At 41.9% G+C, this 25614-nt stretch overlaps 1 protein-coding gene across 5 annotated transcripts in view; it reads left to right on the top strand.

Moving 5' to 3' along the window:
* Window positions 1-25614, top strand: part of NEK11 (NIMA related kinase 11) — an 83006-nt gene that overhangs the window by 17312 nt on the left and 40080 nt on the right. For 4 of the 5 annotated variants that reach the window (XM_060280641.1, XM_035130286.2, XM_060280642.1 and 1 more), the window contains exons 3-9: window positions 15767-15932; window positions 16802-16920; window positions 18583-18647; window positions 20577-20703; window positions 22863-23012; window positions 23108-23186; window positions 24774-24859. In XM_060280641.1, coding sequence (XP_060136624.1) covers window positions 15767-15932; window positions 16802-16920; window positions 18583-18647; window positions 20577-20703; window positions 22863-23012; window positions 23108-23186; window positions 24774-24859 — 792 coding nt within the window. The remainder of the gene's footprint in view (window positions 1-15766; window positions 15933-16801; window positions 16921-18582; window positions 18648-20576; window positions 20704-22862; window positions 23013-23107; window positions 23187-24773; window positions 24860-25614) is intronic. The other variant, XM_035130288.2, reaches the window with a different exon arrangement.

The raw sequence follows: 25614 nt of genomic DNA, 5'->3' as shown, positions 1-25614 counted from the left end.
CCTGGCTGTGGTGACGGATTACCAAATTGGCAGAGGAGTTACCGGCCTGTGGGCCTTGTGCCTTTTAGGGGTCCTGTGACAACGGATCAAAATAATACTGATTTGATCTTGAAAGAAAATTACACCCAAGTTTTCTTAGTTCAATGTTATTCCAATGGAGCGTATGCACAAGGGCGGGGGGAGAGAGAGATTTTGACTGCCTCCACAGGGTTTAATCCAGTACTGCCTGGCTGTCTGTATTCCATATGACCCTGGATATGGCTGTTCTACAACTGTCCCATTCTGGTCTCAAGTACAGTGGTACCTTGGTTCTCAAATTTAATCCGTTCTGGGAGTCTGTTTAACTCCTGAAACCATTCAAAAACCAATGCACAGCTTCTGATTGGCTGCAGGAGCTTCCTGCACTCATTCGGAAGCCGTGGAAGCCATGTTGGACTTTTGGCTTCCAAAAACGTTTGCAAACTCACGGGTTTGCGTTCAACAGCTAAGCTGTTCAGGATCTCTTACTCGCAAGTAGGACCCTGGCAGAGACACATGCCCGACTGGCATGTTCTCTCCCTCCTGACATCAATTGTTCAGGAGCTTCATAGGTAATCTTCTGCCCAAACATCACAGCGACTGATGCCAACTGACATCAGCACACTTATGGATCCGCAAAGTTTGTGCAGTTGCGTAACAGAACTCAGTAGCACAGCATTTGGCTAATTACGTTTATTTACATAAAAACACACCCAGAGCACTGCAACATGGCTCCCTCTCCCTAGCATCAGACAGCAAAGAGAAAGGACAAAGGACAACAGTCCCACTTCAGGAAACACGGTAACACAAACACCCTGTCTTCATCACTTCCCACTCTGTGAAATGTAAACATACACTGTCATGTGATAGACAACAATCCCATGACAGCAAACACGGGGAATGAATCTCCAGCAGGTACCACTGTATAAGAACAATTCCTCATGCATACCCTGTCCCCTGATTTAAATTCTGGAACATCACAAGCTGCCTTGTCAACGGATTTTTTGTTTGTTTGTTTGTTTGTTTGTTTGTTTGTTTCTGCTTCTGGGTTCTCTTCATCATCTTGGTATGGCTGTGTAGTAAATAATCAGTTATGGGCAAATTAACTAACATGGCTTCCCATCAGAGTTGCTCAGGGTTTCTAAGCAGGACCTAAAGAGATAGGTGGGAGCCATTCTGATGGCTTCTATTAACCAAGTGAGTGTCATTCTAATGGCTTCCATTGTCCTCAGCTGATCAAAATGGAGTCAGGCTCAGATCCCTGAATCCAAAGTGGCAGAGATGGACACCGCGAGGCATGATGTTCAGTTAACATGACTGATCCCGGAGAAGCCGGCAGAGTTCTCTTTAGTTTTTGAATCTTTCTCCTGAAACAAAACGTTACTTTGATGAGACAGCCTGTGACCTTCCAGCATTTAAGCCAGAAAACACGAGAGAGATTCCAAGAAATTCATGGAGCATAAAGCTCGTATTATCTGTCAGACAGGCTAGCCCTACAAACAAATCCTGGTATTTCTTGGTAAGTGGCCAGTACTCATGCACAGTAATATTTCACAGGCTGCTAGGCCTAGGATGGATATCATATTATTGGGTACAATAAGGAACAAATGCCACATTTTAGTTTCCTCACCTTCAGCAACCCCAGTTATTATAAATGGCCTCTCCCACATCATGTAAAAATAAAATAAATGGATAATTTGATTTTACCAGGTTTCTCTTCCTATGGTGGATTCAACATACCCATGTTTATCAGAATTCAGCAGGAGGCCTTATTGTTTTCACTGGCTCCACAGATTCTGACTATCTTCTCTATCTAACTGTACATCCAGAAAGCTGCTTCCAGTTAATTCAGCTGATTCCTCACTCTGTTCTTCTGACACCATGCAATGATTCTGGGTCCACGGGCAAACGAGAGGCATGAGGAATGGCTTGAAACTACTTTATTCTTTGGAGCTTCTGAGACAAGCATGTGCAGCAACTTACATTCCTTTGGAAGTGTCTGGAGCATATGACCTTAGGGCAATCCCTCAAATTACCAGCTTCTTAAAACTAAAGGAATATCTATAAATTAAAAACCCTGTCATCATTGCAGTGGCTTATGGATAAAACAGCTCTGAACTGTAGATGGCAGTGATGTAACATCGAGAGTGCCTTCCAAGAATTGCTGTACACATTTTGTGTTCAGCAATGCTCCTAATAATTATTTTCTGAGTCTGCAGGAATTTCTTTATTTTAATTAAACTATAAATATTTAAGTTTCGGTTTAAAGGGAGGAAAGAGCTTTAAAAAGGTAATCAAAGTGTTTATAATTTTCCTTGGAGAAAAGTACAAATGGGCTTAAGAGAGAGGCGTTAGCAGGAAGACTTTTTAAATCTTCATTACTCATGCTTGTTCAAATAGTTCAGTGTCCATTCTTTCCTTTATCTGTAGATTAAGCACTTTATTTTTCAAAATCATTTCCCTGTACTCACAGGAAAACTTCCGACTTCAAAAACTTAATGGGGAAAAAATATATGAAGTAAAATTGAATTTCTTTTGTACGTGGATTTATCAGCTTCAGTAGCTTAGAGGGAATAACAAGCGAAATATTAACAATATATCTGAAATGAACCCTTCTTTCCCATATTAGATCTTCCTTTTTCACAGGAAAATGCTCAAACTCAAGCTTTGGTGAACCTCAGGAGGGACTGAGGTTCTGCTTTTATGTCTATTCCCTCACGCTCCATGATATGCATATAGTATGCTTAAGAGGCATTCACAGTTGAGCATAGAAATCATGATAGAGAAGGAGGTCCTCACTTAATGTATGGGCTATGTAGGGCCATAGCCTTTTAATTCCTTTATTTTGTACTGGTGTTTGTGCCTGGACCAATGTTGGCTTTTCCTTAAAATTAAGTACCGGTATATGTTTTGCACTGTGGTGGTTTATGTCTATTATCAGTTAGCAAAAGTGGTACAGCTTGTTTACAAGGAATTCATGGTGAAAAGCAGGAATAAAACTTTCCTTGATAAAAATGCTGTGGATGTACTGCCGTCCATCACCCTCTCAACAAATGTCCAAGAACAGCTGCAGCTGCTTCTCAGCATGGAATGTCAATCTGTAAACACCCAATTTATAGACTGTAAAATGGCTTTCTGCACATAATGGTGTCATATGTATAATAGTATTTTGCAGAAGGAAGTAAACAACTTACAATCAGTGTTAAAGTGACAGATTTATGACTAGACTGTTGAGTTTCTTGCTAATAAAAATAAATTATCAACACCCTCCCAAGTGCAAACAAGTAGAGAAGACAATGTTTTCCCATGTGGAATAATCTTGCATTTGTCAAAAATATCTGAGGCTTTTAATGCCACATCTAATGAATTAAAATATTGTTAGGTAAGATTACTTTTTACAGAATTTATTCAGGAAACTTTCCTGCTTGCTTTATCAGGTTTCATGTAGGTTTTCTCAACTTTATAGAACACACAGTTCACTTTGATCTAGTGAAATGGTTGCTAGATTTAAGTAATATGAACTTGAGGTGTATATCATTATCTGTCTCTGTCTGTCTGTCTGTCTGTCTGTCTATCTATCTATCATCTATCTATCTATCTATCTATCTATCTATCTATCTATCTATCTATCTATCTAAAATCCCCTCTAGCCCCAGTTGCTCATGGTAGATCAGGAATAAAATCTCCTGTCCTGACTCTCCCGCTTAGGCTCAGAACCCAAACCCAAACCACGGCTAGAGATTCTGAAAGTTTTATTAATTCAGTAAAGCCTCCCAACATGGGTCTACAGCAGGGGTGTCAAACTCAAATTCATCGGGGGCCGCATCAGCAGTTTGGTCACCCTCAAAGGGCCGGTTGTATCTGTAGGACAATGTGTCCACTCTTTATTATCATAAATTATTGTCACTGCATTCAATTATTACTGTTTTTTTTGTAATAATGTAAGTAATAACTAGCTCTGAAAGCAGAAACATAGTCAGAATAATGGCAAGTAGATATTCAAATGTACAATCATTGTACAATTTATTGAAAAATGATTTTTGGTAACTGCACTGGGTGGTGGAGGCTCACTAGGGTTTCATGCAGGAGCTTTGCAGAGCTACTGGTACCTGGAGATGCTGGGGTCCTTCTGCATGCAGGACAGATGTTCTGCCAGTGAGCCACCACCCTTCACCAAAGGGACTGGCTGAGGTCGACCCGCTGGAGCTGCTCTCCTGGTTCCAGGGTTTAAGGGCCAGAAGTATAAAGCAGCATCCTATGTTTCTGAGGAGAGGGAGAGGGAGAGGGAGGGGAGGGGAGAGGAGGGGAGGAAGGAAGGAAGGAAGGAAGGAAAAAAAGAGGGAGTGGGAGGGAGAGAGGAAGGAAGGAAGGAAAGAGGGGAGAGAAAGAAGAGTAGGAAAGAAGGAAGGGAATAAAGAAGGAAAGAAAAAGAAAGAGGGAGAGAAGACGGAAAGGGAGAAAGAAGGAAGGAAGTAGAGAGGGAAAGAAAGAATAAGAATGAGGGAGAGGAAGAAAGATGGGAAGGACGGAAGGAAGGAAGGAAGGAAGAAAGAAAGAAAGAAAGAAAGAAAAGAGGGAGCAGGAGGGAGAGAGGAAGGAAAGAGGGGAGAGAAAGAAGAGTAGGAAAGAAGGAAGGGAATAAAGAAGGAAAGAAAAAGAAAGGCGGAGAGAAGACAGAGATAAAGAAGGAAGGAAAGAGAGGGAAAGAAAGAATAAGAACGAGAGAGAGGAAGAAAGAAAGGGAAGGGGGGGGGTCGCCGCCTTGATTCAGCTCCAGAAAAGAGCGCAAAGGGACCCAGGGGCAAAAAACATTTCCCGTGCAGCGTGAGGCAGTGGGTGTCCGTTTTAGCAGACGTGCGTAAAGCCTCAGAGTTGCACGTTCATGAGGCTGAGCCGCTGCTGAGCTCACGTTCATGAGGCTGAGCCGCGGCAGGAGGAGGAGGTGAGGCAAGAGGAGGAGGAGGTGGCTTGTCGGGTCAGTGCCCGGCAGCACCGTATGGAGAGTGCCGAGCCTCTGGGATGCAGCAGTGCTCTGTAGCACTTTGAATCCTCCTCCTCCTCCACGCGGCGCTGCTGGGTGCTTTGTCTGTGCTTCAGCAGCAGCAGCAGCAGCCGTTTCCAGGCGCCGAGCCGTGGCAGGAGGAGGAGGATTCAAAGTGCTACAGAGCACTGCTGCGTCGCAGAGGCTCGGCACTCTCCGTGCGGCACTGCCAGGTGCTGACCCGGCAAGCTGCCTCCTCCTCCTCCTGCTGTGGCTCGGGGCGCTCCACGCAGCGCTGCTCCATCCGCCTTTCTACCCCCCCAGGCCCCAGCTGTTTGTCGGCGCGGCGCTTCAGCAGCAAGGTCCCGCTGCTGGGTCCCGCTGGCTGGGGCGCTCGGCGGGCCACATGACGAGGTCTGGCGGGCCGGATTTGGCTCGCGGACCTTGTGTTTGACACCCGTGGTCTACAGGTTACAACTAGGTAAAGTATGGCAACGTCAAATGATAAATGCCTAGGCTTGGCTAAAATGCTGATCCAACCACCTGTGCTCTCCTTTTGAAGAGCAGGGTGAGCACAGCTACTTGCATGGTTGACATCATGAGCCTCAGGGGGTGCCTTCCTGCCTCCTCCCCAAAGCCTAGTAAGTGCTTCATTTGGGAAGGAGGTGTGAGGGCTCTGACAGGGTCCTAGAGTCCTCCCATCTTCTTCCCAAAGCCTAGTTGGTTCTTGCCCAGATTTGGGAAGGAGCTGGGAGGGCTCTAGGACCCTGTCAGAACCCTCCCACCTCCTTCCCAAAGCCCAGTGCCTCCCTTACCTAGCTTTGGGAAGCCATTGCAAGGGCTGGGGGGATGGGAGTCAAATTTTCACCTTGCACAGGGCACCATATTACCAAGGTCCACTCCCATCCAAGCCTTTGCTTAGAACTGAGGAGGTGCAAGCGCCTCTAGGGAGCCAGCTTTTTTGCACAGTCCCAGTAAGCTATAGTTTGCCTTACCATCATGTGCGAACTAGGCCAGTGTGGCCTACTTTAAATGAGATGTTGGAGTCAAACCTGATTGGCCTGAGTTTGAATCTCTGCTCAGCTAAGGAGTTACTGACTGGTTGAATATGTCAGTGTCACTCTATCCTTTGTTTATGCAGTTGAAATAATACGGACTTACCTCGGAGGTTTGTTGCATTGTTGAACAAGGATTATACATGGTACATTGAAAGTGCAAGTATTGAAGACCAACAGATACCTTGTAAAAGCCATGAGCTTTTATAAACAAGAGCCATTCATCAGGTAGATGGTGCAAATTGGATTCCATAATGTACATTTTTAATAATCAAGATAGCAAGGGCACAAACGTAGCCTGCAGAATTGGGAAATGGCGGTAGGAATATGTGTTGAAACTACAGTATCTTGTAAAAGTTGGTGATATATTGAATGACAGTACCCACTGATTAGACGGTTTTGTAAATTGAGCCATATTACAATTTTTGTTCATGGGAGTTATCTTCTTGGAAAAGATGGTGGTATAGATAGGAGTTTTTGTTTGCAAATTTGTGCTCTTCCAGATGGCTCTGGTTATGAGGACTGGAAGACTTCATGTCGAAAGCAGAGAGGTTCACAATTTGTTTTGTGTGTCCAACAGGGGGTTTAGATCCATTGCTTGAAATTTAGGAAGTTAATTATTTAATAAGTATCTAGTAACATCTGCCCATCATTACAAATGATTGTGCCACTTATTATGCAGGACCATGCTATTCCAAGTGGCTGCTTTGCTACTGCTTGTGACAGCCTAACATAGTCACGATCCTGTTATGTGCTCCTCTAGCTGCAAAACAGAAAACACAAAAATTTCACTAGAAGAAGAGAGTTAAAGTACCAGCTACCACACGACCCATGTATGGGAGGCATCAGTCCATATAGAGTGATGGCAAATGTGCTGTATAATAATGCCCAAGTACCCTCTTTGGAAGAGACTAGAAAGCATCTGTAGTCCAGTGGGAAGGGGATGTGAAAGGTGACAAGAAGAGCTTGAATCCCACTGCAATATGAAGGAGTTCACACAGTGTTTAGAACAGCAGTCCCTAGACTCCTCCCCCCACCCCGCAAACCACTTGAAAATTGCTGGCGGTCTTGGTGGATCACTTAAATATTTTTCTGCCTGTTGTAGGAGTTGTAATGTGCTGGACCAGGTGCTGTGTGGTTTTTAATTGTATTGTTATTGCTGCTTTTATTTCTTTCATTGCATTCCATAGAATCCCAATTGTAATTTTGTACAATAAAATGCAGTGTAAGAAATGAAAGGAGCAATAAAAATACAATAATAATAATAATAATCTATGTGAATATTTAATGTAGACATGCCATGGGCCACCTGAATGAAGCTCGCAGACCCCTGGTGGTCCATAGACCACAGTTTGGGAACCCCTGTTTTAGAACACTGTACTATACAACATGTATACATGTGTCTGTGTGAAAAGAACAAGCTTTTGGAAAGGGAAACTCAAGGACAGTGTAGAATGCACATTATAACTGCAAGATCACAGGAGACAACACTTTAATTCGTTGATAAAGGAGATGGAAAGAGCAGTGCAATATAAATGTGGCCTTTGCAAGGCAATCCCTAGCTTTGAGCTGAGGATGGTGTAAGGGTTGCTGTTGGTAACAATTATTATGGAGGGAGGGCAGGGAGGAAGCTAGAATTTAGCTTGTCCACAGCACACAGCTACACCCTAATTACAAGGGTGCAGTTGCAGGCAAAAGAGGGACAAATGCTGTGACCGTTATTCTCCCAGGGACTAGCTTGGAGCACATAATTTTTCCTTCAACCAGTCCTATGGGTAGTAGAGGCCTGGACTTCCAGCTAAAGAGGCCAGTACCGAGCAGTCTCTTTGTGGAGCTGTACAAATGGGAGGCGACTTTTGCGCAGTCGCACGCAGCCCCCTGGATTCCAGAGCAGCCCCTGGAAGTTCGGGCTGGTGTCATCCTCCCCAGGCTGGATACCTAGGGTCTCCGCCTCCCTCAGCCAATCGGCCAATCCAGCCTGGGGAGGTGTTGCCAGGGGATTGGCCAGGTAAGGGGAGGGATCATGCAGCACACACGATAGAGGTGAATCTTACCTGAGAACCAGCAGTCGGGAGAACACTGTTGCATGGAGGTGAAGGTTCAGTGAGTCAGTGGGTGTGTTTTTACCCACACTGCCTTTCACTGGCCTGATGTTACATTGGCATCAGAGGGGCAGGAGCGACGGAGCCCCGAGTGAACATAGGATGCCAGCTCCTCCCTGCTCTGCCCAAACTCCAAACACTCCTCTCCTCTTCATAGTGCTGCCAATCTAGTGGGTTTTGTGTGTGTGTGTGTGTGTGTGTGTTTGTTTTTTGCAAATGGTACTTTACGACCAGTGCAGTGGTACTGCAAGGTGTGTTTGAATTCACTGCACCAACTTACTGTTTTTTGCTGGCCAAGGGGATTTATCTTATCCGGCCCAACAGGGATAGGAGTTTTCTGGCTTTGTAATATGATGAAACCATAGCATGCATTCATCAAGGTTGCTTAATCAAGACAAAAATATTTGATTCCTACCCACCTTTCCCACATTAATCCCTCATAAATCTGTTTTCTTTTGAATGAAAAACTAGTCCTTTCCATAATAACCAGAATTCATCATTTATGTCACTGCTCCCTCCCACCCCCACCCCCGTTAATGCATCAGTCTTCTTTTAAATTTATAGCATATGCCCTCAGACATCCTCTGATGATTAATCTCCTTACCCAAGCAAGGCCAATTGCAATCCATTTTTAAATGGACTTTCTGTTCCTACATATTGATTGGCAATCATGTAGCAAATTTACATTTGACTTGGCAGTTAATTTATTATTTCCGCAACATTCTACACTCTGAATAATAGAAAACACTGCCAAATAATGTGTCAGCATTGCTGGCTCCCGCAATATTAGCATAAGTCCTTGTCCGCTAATCTACCTTTGCAAATGGAGGAAAACAGCAGACTTCTGGAAATCTTTAAAATTGGAGCTCTGCTCAGGTGGTCCCACTTAAGAGCCTCTATACCAGAATTTATGATTTTTTGTATCTCAAGAGCATAGAACGAGAAGAAGAGCCCTGAAAAATAAAAGAAAAAGCTAATCTAGTTCCCTTTCCCACAGTACCCAAACAGATACAGCACATGAAAGCTGTACGCATCCCCTGCTGTTATTCCCTAGTAGCTGGCATTCAGTGTAGTTTTGCTCGTTTCTGATCCTGAAAGTAGCATACAGTATAGCCATTACAACTCATAGTCATGGAAAGCCTTCATGAATTTGTCAAATCCCCCTTTAAAGCCACCTAAGTTAGTAGCCTTCACCACATCTTATAGAATCATAAAATTGTAGAGTTGGAAGGGACCCCAAGGGTCATCTGGTACAACCGCCTGCCATGCAGAGATCTCAACTAAAGCATCCATGACAGATGGCCACCCAACCTCTGATTAAAAACCTCTAAGGAAGGAGAGTCTGTAGATAAATTTCTGCAGTACTGAAGTACTTCCTTTCATCTGTCCAGAATCTCCAGTTTCACTAGATGTCATGAACCCAAGTTTTATTTTGACTAGAGCGGGAGAAAAACCTCTATTTATGTTTCTCCATGTGAAAGTTGAAATGTTTTATAATCCTCCACAGTGCCCTCCCCCATAAACTCTGCACCCTTCTCACATAGGGAAGATGCTTCAGTTCCCTGATAATCTTTGTTGGGTTGTTTCTCCATCAATTTATTTACTGGTCTGCCACTGCTTCGGTTCCCCTGGTTCTCACAGTCAAGATCTCTAGGTGGTTCAGCCTCAGCTAGATTTTGCTCATCCATCTTGTCTGAAAAGCATCTACTGTGTACTTCAACACAGTTGACTTTCCTGGGATACTTGTACTTTTCTGAAGAGTTACCTGTGCTTTCAATTATGGGTCACAGTGCCTAACCAGGACTGCACAGTAAGGCATCACAGGTTGTATCAATGACTCATGCAGGGTCTACTGCAGGCATCCTCAAACTTCGGCCCTCCAGATGTTTTGGACTACAATTCCCATCTTCCCCGACGACTTGTCCTGTTAGCTAGGGATCATGGGAGTTGTAGGCCAAAACATCTGGAGGGCCGCAGTTTGGGGATGCCTGGTCTACTGCTCTGAGCTTTAGGTTTGATGGCACACAAATAGAGAGGATCCATAGCAATCATACCGTAGAAAGATCCAAGATAAAAAAGATGGCTTTACAGTAGATATGGTTCTCTTTTTTTTTTAAAACATAAACAGGTGTTTATGTATGTACCGTTTTTTTTTCTTGTTTTTTTTTTATTCTGTAAAATTAATACAGTAGATATGGTTCTCAGCACATTTCCTTAAAAAATAATTCAAAAGTTAGAATACAGCTTTGTCCACTGCCATAATATCACAGAATGATTACTCCAATCCTCAATCCCACTTCACTGTCAATCCCACATCACTGTCATGTTGGCTCATTGAATATCCTCAATAGGAACCCCACTACCAATCTGGTTGACTAGACATTTTCTAGGAAGCTCTTTATTGAAGAAAGGGCTTAATGCTTCTTGATAAGAATGGCTTGGGATCATTATTCTACAACAGCTCACCTAAGTTTGCTAAGGGGTGTAGTAGAAAAGATTCACCAAGCAGTGTTTGTCAAGACACATTAAACATTTCTTTTGATAAAGAATTTCCTCCTGTTGTGTTTGGGCACCTTATCTGCTTTATGTTTGGCACCCTTGCTGTAAACTGGGATTGAATGTTAGCTTGCTTGAGGATGGTTAAAAGGTTGGCTATACAATCATCTGTTGCATATGACAGTGAGAGTTTAAAGCCCTTCAGTTATTTTGCAACACATCGTAGGTAGCAGCAGTGCTCACTGTTTTATTAAATAATACCCTTGTGTCTTTAAAGGAACTGTTTGTTCTATATTCATTTAAATAAAGCTTTCAAATAAACCAAGGCAGGAGTCCTGGGTAAGTCTGTGGATGGAAGACCCTCTAAGGAACCTCACTGGCAGAGTTTGCTGCAGAGCGATAGAACTTGGCAATCACTGTCTCTCCCTGGGATATTAGCATATGCTCCGTGCAGTCTTCTGAGCTTTGAGGCAGGGGCAGATGCCGTGTACTGCTTATATGGCCAGATGCCATTTATCTTAAGGGACCATTCTCTTGGAGCATTCTCGGCTTCCTTTTTGCTATTCCTTTCCTATTAGTTTCATCTGTGCTTTTTAGTGTGCTAACTGCCCATCACTTCTGGCTGCAGAGGTGAGTTTGACAGTGATCGACAGCATTCTGTCCTTTTGTATTTCCACTGTTTCAGACAATTCCAGATCTCAAAGCAGTGCTGCATTACAAGGTTTGTTTTTTATTTAGTCATGCAAATAATAAATCAGTAGAATAACACCCCAGGAAAAAGAGAAAGGGTGTGCAGAGTGCTTAGCCATGGCTATAGAATGCCTCTTACCGTTTGCAATGTAGGGAAACTGTGCTGGTCCCTAGACCTCCTTTACTGAAGTAGGAACCATCCCCACTTAATCAATAGAGTACAAGAGTACAATAGCATCCCCCCAAAGAGGGGGGAGGGCAAGTGTTGCACCCCCTGGTGGACTGGGCAGCCCAGGGGTGCTGGACCACCATGGAAGGAAGCCGCCTCTGCAGCTTGCTCGCGCACTGGAGCCCAGCAGAGGCACAGCGGTGCTGCTGCTGCCTCTTCTCCTCTCTTGCCCCTGAGTCAGGCCTGACCCACTAGTGGAGCTTTCAGCATGGCAGCGCTGGGCCGTCATGTGAGGAACCCACTTTCACCAAATGTATGTGTACTCGGGTCTAATCTGCTCATGCCCCCACACTAATTGTTGGTGCTTCATGGTTTTAGTCATGCTCAGATTTGGAAGGCTATTGAAGGGTGTGTGCATACACACCACATACAGTCTTTTCTGAGAAGCAATTTGTTTCTTACTTGAAAATGCACTGAACATAGTATGTGCCAACGTTTTTGCTACCAAGTGCCCAAAAGTCCCAGTAGTTGTTCAGCAAAACGTTAGAAGATGTTTCAGTGGTGCAGAAGCTCTTTTTTTTAAAGATCTATGCCAAGCCAAGGTCTCTGCAAACTCAAGCCCAAGTAAAGCCTGGTTGGCTGGCTTGGATTTCAGGTCTGGTGTCTATACTTTACAGTGTAGCGTATGCATTGATCAGTCGTCTTCTTCCTTGACCAAAGATGGCTTTTGGACCTTAGCAGAATAATTGCATCCTTCACTATGAGGGATGGCACATTCTGTTTTGCTGCTTGAGGCGAAACAAGAAGTGCCACACTGCCCTGCAGTTGCCGCCAGTGCCACTGTACCTGCCACTTGCACCAGCTGCTCTGCCACCTCTGTCAGTGGCAGAGAAGCGGTGCTGACTTAGGGGTGAGATGCCCATTGATTTCAGGTGAGATATCCTGTGCTCCGTAAGATCTAACACAATTTATCACACTTGAAAGCTGTTCTGTCCTTCCTATTTGTATTATCTAGTCAGTGTTTTTTCTTGCTGCTGATATTTTGCAGTTATAGTTACAATTTGTATTTTACTTCTGGGCTGAATGTGTGCTTTCATTACTGCTGGCTTTATTAACTGATGGAGAACTTTGGTTATAATATGTTTTTCTATTCTTGTGATGAAAGCCACCACGATACAAGTTTTATTATTAAAAGGCAGCCTGTGAATGGTTTAAATAATGAAACCACTAATATTTAACTTCATATGAAAAACAGAGTTGAACTAGGTGCACTTTCTATTGCAGAATTTGCACAGAAGTAGACCTATGGTGCAATCCTTCTAATTTATTGTCACCTACAATAACACAACAGTGTCAGTGAACAATGTCTGCAGATTTTAGCCACTTAGCATTTACAGTTTTCTTTCTGTAAACTAAAGCACCTCGGGGGGGGGGGGGGAATCCCAAGAGAAGGGACCGATTTTTACAAACTGGGTGGGTTTTTTTCTTTTTCTTTGCCTCGGGCAACTGTCACATCTGCACCATTTATTTAAAGCACTCTTATGTCAGGGAGAATCCTGAGAACTGTAGTTTGTTAAGGGTGCTGGGAACTTTAGCTCGATGAGGTCAGCATCCTTAACAGACTACAGTTCCCAGGATTCTTTGGGGAAGTGATGTCAATCAAAGTGGTATAGGAGTGTTTTAAATTTATGGTGTAGATGTGACCAATGTTTACCAACTGAAGTAGTAAAAAAAATTCCACCCAGTTTTCAAGCAATACACCACACATGGCTTTATCTGGGGACACCAACACGATGCACTGAGTTAGAAAAAAGACCCTCAACAACTGTCTTATATCTTAGTTTCTGATTAATGTAAACAGTAAAAATGTTCTGTGTGGTTTTACAGGCAAAAAATGTTCCAGGGAACCAGATTAAAAAGTGTTCTCCTGAGACAATACAATACAAGTATTTGGGACATTCTACTGCTTCAAGACACAACAGAAGTCAGCTACCCCATAAAACTATCTATGCCATCTGTCCCAGATTGCATGTATAAGTAACTACAATTCTGATACCATAACAATGCTTTTTCCAGTTGATGATAGTACAAGCTGTCAGTTTGGTATCGAAGTACCATTGTGGAGCAGAAAACTGTTGGCTAATTTATAAGTGTACAGACTCTTGATTTGCTTTCCTGTGATAGAATTTTAATAAGATAAACATTTGTCATGTTGTTTGACAGGTGATGGCAGCATCCAAATCACTTGAGTGAATTAGGTGACAAGTTGTCCTGGTGCGTCAGGTTTTCATTGCTGTCTTTTGGTGCATAAAGATCTTGTATTAAGTGATATTTAAAGAAGACTCATTCTGTTTGACAGTTTAGTGACATGATCTGTGAGCAGGAGTAAGAAATGTCATGGTGTCAAGTCAAAGATGAGAAGATTGCTGTAGATATTACCTATTTTAACAGCACTGAGCAAGTCTGCAGCGATGTAGACAAGTGAATTCCATGTTTTATTATAAGATTTCCAGAAGGGTTTTAGGCAAGTTGTATGCATAAAAAGAAAGAAAATGTATGCTCTGTTACTGGGTAACTGATGTGTGATGTATGTAAGGAAATAACTTGCAGGGATTTATGATAATTCATTTTTTCAAAACAAATAATTTGTGCTTCCTTTGTTAGGATTTCTATTGCTGTGATAGCAATACTGAGTGGTGTTTAAAATATGAAATGATCTCATCATACAACTTGAGCTGGAATTTACCTTTTGGTTGATTTAAACTATTGAAAAAATATTGCTTTAGTCTTCTAAACCCCTAGTACAGTATAATATTGCATATATAAACTCATCAGACTATGATATAAAGTAGTATTATGCTTTATGTTATCATTATTTGCCTGATTAAAATACATGGGGAAATTGTAGTTTGCAGTTCTTTTACTAAACTTCTACCTAGCAGAAATTTTGGTTGGCTCTTTATCTGCCCTTCCATTAAATAACTAAGAAACCGTTAATAATGATTGCACAGGAAAAATATATATTTATTTCTGAGTTGGGTTCTTAAAAAATCATGTGTGCTTTATTCAAGAGAAACATAGTAAATGTTTCTGATTATCTATTACAGAACTCACATTAAGCTGTGCATTTGGAAGTACAATGAGCACTTTTCAATAAAACATTTACTAGCTTGGCAACCTTTTCTATTTTGAAGATACATGTTGTTTCCGCTTTTAGGAAATTGCTATTCTGGGAGCCTTAAATAAATAAATAAGCAGCTCTTCATCCTCTTGGTTTACTTCTTTTCTTTTCTTTTTGATGTAACAAAGCAAAATGACTATTGGGTCAGTTATAATGCTAAGTTATAATGCTAAGTTATAATTTGTCATTTCCTTGATACTCTCCAAACTAATTCCCAGAACCTGTTAATACTGTAAATGTACATCCCTTCCCTACCCTCCAAGCATGCAGTATGTCTACTATGTTCCCACATCTCAAGCATTTGTTACCTACCCCGGGGTATATATGTTTCAGTCTTTTTGGAGTAAAGTACCATCTGAACAAAAAATTGTAAAAGCTTTCCTTAAGATTAAGGCGTAGAATTCCTGAAAGAGCTGCCTGCCATATGCAGCTCTACTTCTTTCCACAAATTCTTCTAAGTCCATATTTCCATCTGCCTTGATAAGAATTCTGCTGCACAGTTAATCTCCTTAGCATATTACAAGTTCTCCCCAGTAGACATTTATTCTCACTTCTCAGAATTAGCAACTTAAACTTTGATTGAGTCCTTAAAAATCCAGTTTGTCTTGTTAATGAATTTATTTCATGTATGGAGAATAATTGCTGGTTTTACTGCCATAGTGGAGGGTGGGGGGAATCATATAATTTTCACAATCCCTCACAGAATTCAGTGTAGACAATTTTAAGCTAGATGAGCCAATGATCTGACTCATCATAAGGCAGCTAGCTTCCTATGTTTCTGAAGTCAGAAACTGACAAAAGTGATAAAACTGATAGGACCTTTAAACCATAAACTTTACATTAAACACAAAAGACCCCATAAAGGGCTTGATAGTACATTGCCTGTTCAGACAGGTATTCTATTGTTTAAGAAATTATCGCAATTCAAAGCATGGAAGAAATGTATTATAGAGAATCTGACAGCAAGGGTATCCTCTATATAAAGCACATGAACAAAAAATAGGAATCCCAGAGAAAAGGGCTAGTGTGAAAGCAATCCACATTATGTTTTCCGTCCGTTTTTTCTATCAACAGGAAAGTTTTGAAAGAGATCTCCGTGGGAGACATTAAGCCTAATGAAACAGTTGAGGCAAATCTAGAAGCGCAGTTGCTGTCCAGGCTAGACCACCCAGCCATTGTCAAATTTTATACCAGCTTTGTAGAAGGAGAGAGTTTTTGCATCATCACTGAATACTGTGAGGTGGGACTTCATTTACTTCTGCTGAATGTGTTTTCCTAAAAAGTGAATGGGAAAATGTGTGTAATATTGCATAGAAATCATTTTAAATGATTGTCAAGTACTTACACACACACACACACACACACAGAGAGAGAGAGAGAGAGAGAGAGAGAGATGATGATGATGATGATAATGATTATTATTATTAATAATTAGCATTACCTTACATTACCTGGAAGGTACTAGGTAGGGAAACACTGGCCTAGACTACTAGATAATGCACTTAGAGATACAGAAAGCTTCCTATTCTGCATTGTGCTTAACTGCTTAAATATGTGGTGGCTGATTTTTTTATTTTTGCAGGAAGTTAAGCTTCCCTCTACCAGAATGGGATTTACATGTCAGTGGCACTGTGTTCTTGATGGTCATGGTGGTGGTGGGTTTTTACATGTTGTAGCTTTCATGATGGTCTTCTGCACACCAGGATAGTGCCATTTCTATCATGGATATGCTGGTGACCTGCAAAAACCCACAGGTTAGGAAGCAAGGGTTCACAAAACAACCATTATTGGCTTGGCATAAGAACCTTGGCAACCTCATAATAATTAGCACCACAAATATTGTGGTTATTAGTTTAGTTTGGTTTGGTTTGTCTTTTTTGGCCTTGGACTTAAAAGGAAAGCTTTCATGATAATATTTTGATTTGCATAGAAGATGTGTGTTATTAAAACTATTACAGAAACATGTACTAACCACAGCTTCAGCCCTGAAGCATTTGTCATAACTGGAGGGATCTTAGCTCTGTTCAGGTTGATAGCAGTTCCCACCCATTAACTTTAATGAAGTTGCGATTTAATGTTTCTGATTGTAAATTTGCTCCTGCATTTCAGGGTCGAGACCTCGACTTTAACATTCAGGAGTACAAAGAGGCTGGCAAAGTATTTCCTGAAAGCCAAATAGTAGAATGGTTTATACAGTTGTTACTTGGAGTCAACTACATGCATGAAAGGTACAGTCATTTGCTTTCAAATGGTTATAAACTTGAGTACATTTTGCACCTCTTGGTTGCTTATATTAAAGTGAAAATTAAAACTTGCTGACTAGCCTTTACTTACCTTTGATATTCCGCCGCCTGGAATAAGACTATTAATGTGTGATGGATGGGAGTATATTTTTCAAGTTTTGACTTTTAAGTTCCACGTAGAGTAGTACCGTTCCCAGGATTCTCAACACCATCATCATTCTTGCAAAACAGGGAAAAAAATATTTAAATCCCCATGGGTTATTTTAAAAGATACTTTTGATCATATGAACCACTAAATTTTCTAAAAATGATTGTTTAATTCTTTAGTGACTGAAGCAATGAATTTTTAAACACCTTTCAATGGTTTCAAGGTGACCACTATTTAATAGTACTATCCTGGTCACATGCTGCCAACTCAACAATTTTATTTTTTCATATTCATTTTATTATTGCATCATCCATTTTTAATTGCAAGCATCTTTAAAAATTAATATGTACATTTCAGGTCTTGGATTTCTTGGTGCACACTGTTATCAGAGAAAGCATAGAAATGCTATTATATGTGCAACTCAAGGTGCTAGCGTTGACTATGAGCCCTAAATGGTTTATGCAGCCATTCAGTGAGCCAAATAAAAAGGGGCTATACTGCTGAAGAGCAGATGGGCAATTTTAAAATCTGAATTATTCACACACACACACACACACAGAGAGAGAGAGAGAGAGAGAGAGAGAGAGAGAGAGAGAGAGAGAGAGAGAGAGAGAGAGAGAAAGAAAGAAAGAAAGAAAGAAAGAAAGAAAGAAAGAAAGAAAGAAAGAAAGAAAGAAAGAAAGAAAGAAAGAAAGAAGTTCCTGGAGCAACAAAGAATCAGGAGTATCCTGTTCTTCTGGGGTTTAGGATCTGCCGTGAAAGTAGTAAATATCACAGCCTCTTACAGTGTCCATTGTTCCTGTGTCTCCTCTGGGCCCTGATTATTCTTTCTGACAGTGCTCCATGCTAAATCAGAAGTTGGAACCCTACCACACACAAAAAAACAAAAACACACATTTTCAGACTTGTGTTCCATCTGCTTGTCTCCACTACATGTTGTGATACGTATAACAAACTCCAATCTCTATTAACTAGGGCTCACAAAGCTATTGCATTTGTGGGCTGTCCTGTTAATTTCAGTGGAAACAGATCTGTAATGGCAAAGGGCTGCATTTTTATCTGCTGCTCCATTGTGATTAATCCCTGTATGAAATTGGTAGATTATAGTGATTGGCAGCAAAGAAGATACTACTGCACATGTTAAATGTGTATGTATACAGTATAGATCTTTTAATTCACAGTTTTTACAGAAGCAGTCTTTCTTCTCAAACTGATTAAAATGCAGTTTCTGGTTGATTTTGTATAGAATATGTTAGACACACTTTCTTGTAGGGGTTTCTGGTGGCCAATATTTGGAAGTAAATTTGACATGCTGCTCAGTCCTATACATGTTTGCTTGGAAGTATGTCCAGCGCTAGTAAATGTGTTCAGTGTCATTTGCACTTCAAAGTTAGGTGATTAGGAGCAAGGAATACATTTCACAATAGTCTAAAAGACTGTAATATGTGCTATTAACTTTTTCATCCTACTGAAATAGTTTCATTTCTCGTCATATTCAGGCGAATACTTCACAGAGATTTGAAAGCAAAGAATATTTTTTTGAAAAACAACCTTCTTAAAATTGGTAAGAGGTTTTTCAATGTGGTTTTATTATTGTGTAACATTTCCGCTTACACAATGCCATGGAATGATGCTGCATTGGGGGTGATCCAGGACATCGTAGGAAACTTAAATAGAGACTCCAAGCTGGACCCAGGGCAGATGCCAGATGGGACCCCGGCCAGTAGCCAAGGTTGTTGGGTGCAGGGAGTGCAGAACCTGCCCCTGTCTCCCAAAGCATTTCTCCTGGCCAAGTACACTTCTGGTATGAGAGCTTCACTGACAAGAACAGCATCTTGGGACCAGGAGCGGGTTCCCCCCTCCTTATCTCTACCCCTCTTTCAATTTCAAAAACGATACTTTTCTGTTGCAGTCCATCTTTTTTAAAATGATAAATATATGACATAATGATGCCTATGCTATTCAGAAGTTCCTGAAAGCTTATCTTTGTCTGGTTATTTCTGTACAGTGCCAGTGTGTAACAGAGCATTGCATATAATGCTAATGCAGATGTTGGATGTAGTTACGCAGGCATCCCCAAACTTTGGCCCTCCAGTTGTTTTGGACTATAATTCCCATCTTCCCCGACCACTGGTCCTGTTAGCTAGGGATCATGGGAGTTGTAGGCCAAAACATCTGGAGAGCCACAGTTTGGGGGTGCCTGTAGTTACGCATTGAGAGATCAATGAAGGGGTGCAGCCTTATTGCTCCTCATACAGGCCAGTGAAACCTCTGCCCCATTAAATAAGTTTCATGTGGTTTGTCTGTGTGCCATGGAAGTGATTTCTGGCTGCATGAAATTTTGTACTGTATAGTTATATCCAGTGTGCATTCCACAGTTACTTCTCATAGGTTCAATTCACACATAACGCTAAGCCAAAATATGGCTTATCACAAATTTGCAGGCTCTTGGAAATGAGATCACAGCTCTTTTGTTCCTCTTCCTGTCCTCCTCCTGCCATAGAATAAACCTTGGTTATAGCTCATGGTCTAGAGCAGGCTTCCTCAAACCTGGCCCTCCAGATGTTTTGAGACTACAATTCCCATCACCCCTGACCACTGGTCCTGCTAGCTAGGGATCATGGGAGTTGTAGGTCAAAAACATCTGGAGGGCCGAGTTTGAGGAAGCCTGGTTTAGAGTGAAACAAACCGCAAGATCATGTTTGGTCAACATGCTAAACCAGACCATAGCTTAGCTTGCAACAGCACAGCAGCAGCGGGGCCGGAGGGAGAGCAAAGTAGCCATGATCTCTCTGGGAACCTGCACATTTGTGCATCTGCACTAAGCCATGGTTTGTGTGAACTGGGTCGCACTGTGCAAGTGTAGTGCTTGTAACTATTCAGGTGCATGTAATCATGTGACAACCATCAACAGCAAATGTGAATACTTATTTTTTTACAATTTGCTTATACATATTTCTTTATTCCTAATGTGCATAGTGCCCACTATGCTAGCATAACAGAAAAATTAACCCTCGATAATCACTGCCACTAAGCAGCCAAAATCGTCCAAATTGGCAGTTCTCTGAATTTTGCAATGCAGTTCTCCAGCCAAGTAATGTGTACGGAAAGGAATATACTAGGATAAAGTCGCATAAAGCATATATTACTGAAAATAATATACAATAATACATTATATTAGGGGAAATGCTTTGGAAAATGTACTATATTCAGAAAAAAATGCACTAAAATGCTGATTGATTTTTATGAGGACTTCATTATAAAAATAAATAAATTGCAAACCGATGTGGAAGTGACTGAACTTAAGGCTGGTAACATGAGAAAGAGAGAAACCAAAAGTGAGAAGATTTGCCCATTCCTATGAACTCTCTGAGCTGCACATTTAATTACAATAGATATAAATAGCACAGGTTAGAATATGTCCCATCCGTCCCTTTCTTGTTTCATCAGCTGTTTTTCCTTCAAGTAACTATATTTCAAAATATTTTTCAAGGGGACTTTGGTGTTTCTCGCCTCTTGATGGGATCCTGTGATTTAGCAACTACTTTTACTGGGACACCTTTCTACATGAGCCCCGAGGCCCTGCAACACCAGGGTTATGACACAAAATCAGACATCTGGTAAGAAAGCAGCATTCTGTTTCACATGAATCTTTCATTTTATCTTAATGATCATGCTGGAGACAGTACTGGCTTCTAGGTCACTTTCTGCTTAGATTGTGTGCTTATCTCTTTTTTCTCTGAAGAAATGAAATTATTTGAATAAATATGCTTCCATGTTGCTGAAATGTATCTATTGCCAAAAATAAATGTATTCAAGGACATGTCCGCTTATCCTTTGAGTGCGGCTGTGTTGCGGGCTGGCAATACCTCCTGGCACCCTCACCCCATGGGGGCCCTAGTGCCAAGGACTGCCCAGCTGGTGAGGGCAGCTTCAAGTTTCTCTCACTGGCTGGCATTTTGGATTCAAGCCTGCCTTCAAACTGGCCTGGGGGCAGGCCTGACAGGGCAGGTAGGCTTCCTTTAGTTTCGCTCCTGGGGGATTTAAAGCAGCTCTGTCATAGCCCCAGCGCCTGGTTTTTCATCGGATCCTCACTTCCTGGGAGTTTGATAATTTGAACTATTATTTTCTAACAGTTTTTCTTAACTTCCTGCAAAAAAAGAAAAGAAAATCAGCCTCATAATATTTCATATATACTTACATGTTCTCTCCTTCCCTCATCCCCTCACTTGGTAGGCTTCAGAGCTTATATCCTGTTAAATCACAGTTTCCCACAGTTGGTATAAGTGCTGCTTACAAACCAGGTTTCTATGTGAACTCCTAGGCAAGTGGAGCTCATAATACAGCCATCATGATTAGCGACCATGTCATTTTTGTGTATTATTAGGTGTACATATCAGCAGCTTCCAAGGACAGCACCTTCACCTGTATATAGGAATAAAGAGAGACATAAAAATCCAGGAAAAGTTATAGAGGGCTTTTCACCCATAAGGAGAATCTAGCTTCTTCCTAGACTTGCAATTTGCTTGACAAACCTTCACTCAGATGCTGGAGTAGGAGTGCCAGTTTGTTTTGAGGAGGCTTCAGAAGGGTGCGCTGCAGCACCCAAATTAGCATAACACTGGGGCACTGCGGGAAGTTTAAAATAGTAGGTGGCCCTGAGACAGTGGCATAGTGGGGAAGGCAGGGGGGACCATGGCCCGACTACAAATTTCTGAGGGGGCACAACCAGGCGTCCCCACAGCAAGCTCCCTCATCAAGGCTGGAGCCACAGGGAAGCAAGCCACACCCAGGCTGGGCCTTTGGGGCTGGGGCAGCAGCGCCTCTTCCTCCTTGTGGCCAGCAAAAGGACACCCACACATGCCCCACCCCAGGGTTGGCCAAGAGGGAGGGAAAAGGAGGGTACCACAGCCACCACCCACTGAGGAGGCAGGGAGGAAGAGGAAGGCAGAAAAGCACTGCCAGTGTCATGTGTGTTGCCCAAAGCGCCTTGCTGCAAGGACAGGGGGCCAAGGCAACACAGAGGCGCTCCTGACTTTGCCTTATGTCTGCTCCCAGGTTGAGGCTAGTTTGCAAGGAGAGACTCCCTTGATTAGACACTGGCCGGGGAAGGGACTGACCACTGCCCAGTCCACCAGGGGGCGCAACACTTGCCCCATCTTGGGTGCCAACAACTCGTGCTACACCATGCTCTGAGATCCAGCTGTATGTGTGTGGGGGTGGGGGGGTGTTTTCATTGAAGTATTATCTTTGGCTGACCAAGGATGGGGGTCTTGTTGCTGCCAATGTGGCAGATGGCCTGCCACATTTTTCTTGCTTTTTTAAAAGGATCACATACCCTATCGGTTTTATTTTTACATTCATTCTTCCTCTTATTGTTCTTATTTTAAGAAAACATTTTTTTAAACGGGCAAAAACTGGGAGGTACCCAAATGACTCCGTTTTCAGCTTGCTTTGCCTACACATTTGCAAACAGTCTCTCCACCCACGCACCCAAGATTAATCCTGTAGGGAAGTGCAACTTGAATATGGTCATGGCAAGGCGACATTTACAGTACTTTATGACCTTCTGTTCTTTTATATCCCCTACATTATGCGTTATGAACCCTGTGGAAATGGAAGAACAGGCTTTTCACTGAGATAAAAGTGTGTTTCATTTTCAATAGAAAGGCGCTCATAGTTTTGTATGACCAGGATTAAAACGCAGCAACAAGCAGTCAGCAGACGCTGAAATTTTCTTGTCCTTGAATTGCTTTCATTTTATTTATTTTCCTTTCAGGTCCCTAGGATGCATTTTATATGAGATGTGCTGTTTGGATCATGCATTTACTGGTCACAATTTTTTGTCCATTGTTTTAAAAATTGTGGAAGGTGAAGCACCATCTCTGCCAGCCATCTATCCAAGCGAACTTGATACCTTGCTGCACAGGTGGGTTTTTTGTTTTTGTTTCAAACTGGTTTCACCCACAGCGGTTTTATAGTTTGCATGAGAATAGATTTCATTTCGTACCATTAATATTTCAGCATGCTGAGCAAGGATCCTTCACAGAGGCCATCCGCTGCAGAGATTTTAAGGATTCCATACGTTCGTGATCAATTACAGGTATTTGAAATGAAATGACAGTAGACTTAATAGCTGAAATTGTCACCCACATTGAAAAGAATGAGCCCTATAAAAGACCAAATAAACAGTCCTAAGCCTACTTCCACAGACGTACCACTGAAATATGGGACTTAAATCCAAGTCATTCTGTATAAGATACTGAATAGAGCATTAGGTGTTCAAATGGGGAAGGATATATATTTCATGTTGTTAGAGTCAACATACCACATTTTTCGCTCCATAAGATGCACTTTTTTCCTCCTTAAAAGTAAGGGGAAATGTCTGTGTGTCTTATGGAGCGAATGTGGTCCCTGGAGCCGAATTGCCCAGGGGCAAAAAGCAGGTTGTGCTTTTAAAAAAAATTTTTTAGAAAGCGCTAAAGGCTAACAAGAGGGAAAGAGGGGTGTTGAAAAGAAGCCGCTCAGCAGCTGATTGCAAGAGATTGGGGAGGGAGATAAGGGAAGCTAGCTCCCTTCCCGGCCCAGCCCCTTGCCCAGGCCTCCATTGTTGAATGTTCTGCAGAGGGAGGCTGTTTGTTTCCCCAGCAACATGTGACTGGCTGATTGGATTATCTGGCTGATTAGATTATCAGAAGCAGAACTGTGAGTTGAACAGGATTTTTTCCCTTTGCAAAGTAAACTCAACAACTTTGAGCTGATCCTTTAAAAAATGGGGCTTTTCGTCTTTGCAAAAGAAGCTGCACAACTGTGAGCTGATTCCCCCCCAAAACAGGGCTTTCCCCCTTTCCTCCTCTGAAAACTTAAGTGCATCTTATGGTCAGGTGCATCTTATGGAGTGAAAAATACAGTAACAGATGGTGGTGCCCACTATTACTCAGAGTAGACTCACTATTCAACAGTGGAACAGTCTCCCTGAGGAGGTTGGGGACTCTCCTTCCTTGGAGGATTTTGTGCAGAGGTTGGATGGTCATCTGCCATGGATGCTTTAACTGAGATTCCTGCATTGCAGGGGACTGGACTAGATGACTCTCAGGGTCACTTCCAACTCTACAATTCTATGATTCTATGACTTTGATAGGAACTGCATTCAACTTACTTAATCTGAGTGTAACCCAATATTTTTTTCCTGCTAGTGCAGGCACTTCAAAAACCAAAGGAACCAAAATGGTATGCTTTCCATTTGCCTTTACTGTATCTTTGTCTTGCAGCACCCAGAAGGAAAGGGGACAGGATGATTTGTAACCAAGTTTAATTTTGGTACCTCTGATGTGACTTTCGCTTCTGTTCTCACAGTTAGTTAGACTGAGGTGGATCTACACACATATATAAAAGCTGGGGAAATGCTTAAAATGTTTTGAAAAATATGTTGAATTTGCCATAGCTCACCATTGCCATCTAGATTTACATTTGCATATTGCACTTTACAACACACTTAAAACATTTTATGTACAGCTGAGTCCTGAGACTGTCCGTAAATGGATGCCTAAAATTGCTCAATCTGGCTGAAGGAGCCTGATAAAATGGAACACACTGTGTGGGTTTTGTAAAAATAGCAAAAAGGCACTGAACACTTCACGGTAATAAAAATAAATGGTTGCAATTACGGCTGTTTTGTTGTCTCTTGTAGAACATGAAGTGTAAATTCACAAATATGACTTTGAAAGACCCAGCGCTTAATTCTCAGGAAGAAGCCGCCCATATCATTAATGTTGTGTGAGTATGAAATTATTTGGGGGAACGACAGGAGTAGCTAACGTGGTGCCCACAACTCCCACCAATGCTGATGGGGGTTGTAATCTGAAGGGTAGTACTGTGTTGGCTAGGTAAGAGGAGCAAAAAATAGATGAGTTATTCAATCTTATATTCACTTACACTTACCTAGGAACAATCCTCACTGAACTCAGTGGGGCTTACTTCTGGGTAGATTTGGATAGGGTTGTGATATAAAGTGCACTGGTTATTTGGAGGAAAGAATTGTGTGCATTTTTTTTAAGTAACCATTTGTATTCCAAGTGCCCAAACCTTATGAAAATGTAAACTTGTTACTAACTTAAAAGGGCGGTCTACTTTTGCCTTGCATTGAACCGGGCTATAGATTAGACTGAAAAATGAAATAGCTTCAACACAAATTCAACATGTGTCTGTACGCAGACACAGACACACACACACTTTCCCCATCAAAGTTCTTCTCAAAATCCTGCAGGCATTAACAGCACCATTTATTGTGCTGGTGTGTAAGATGCTGATTTCCAATTACTGTACAAAGGATAATTGTGTGTCTTATTTTCAACCAATGTAAATAGCATACTCTGTTTTACATAATTCGTGTATTAAGCTGATTTAATAGGAACAATAGCAGAACACAATGGTATAATGATGAATAGAAATTTCAAAGCTTGTAATTAAACTCTTACCCCTTTTGGTTTCTATTGGATCTACTTCCCTTCTTTCCCTGTGGTTACTGCTGC

This window comes from Zootoca vivipara, chromosome 12 (assembly GCF_963506605.1).
Source record: "Zootoca vivipara chromosome 12, rZooViv1.1, whole genome shotgun sequence".
Lineage (NCBI taxonomy): Eukaryota > Metazoa > Chordata > Lepidosauria > Squamata > Lacertidae > Zootoca > Zootoca vivipara.
This window is presented reverse-complemented; position numbering and strand designations above follow the sequence as displayed.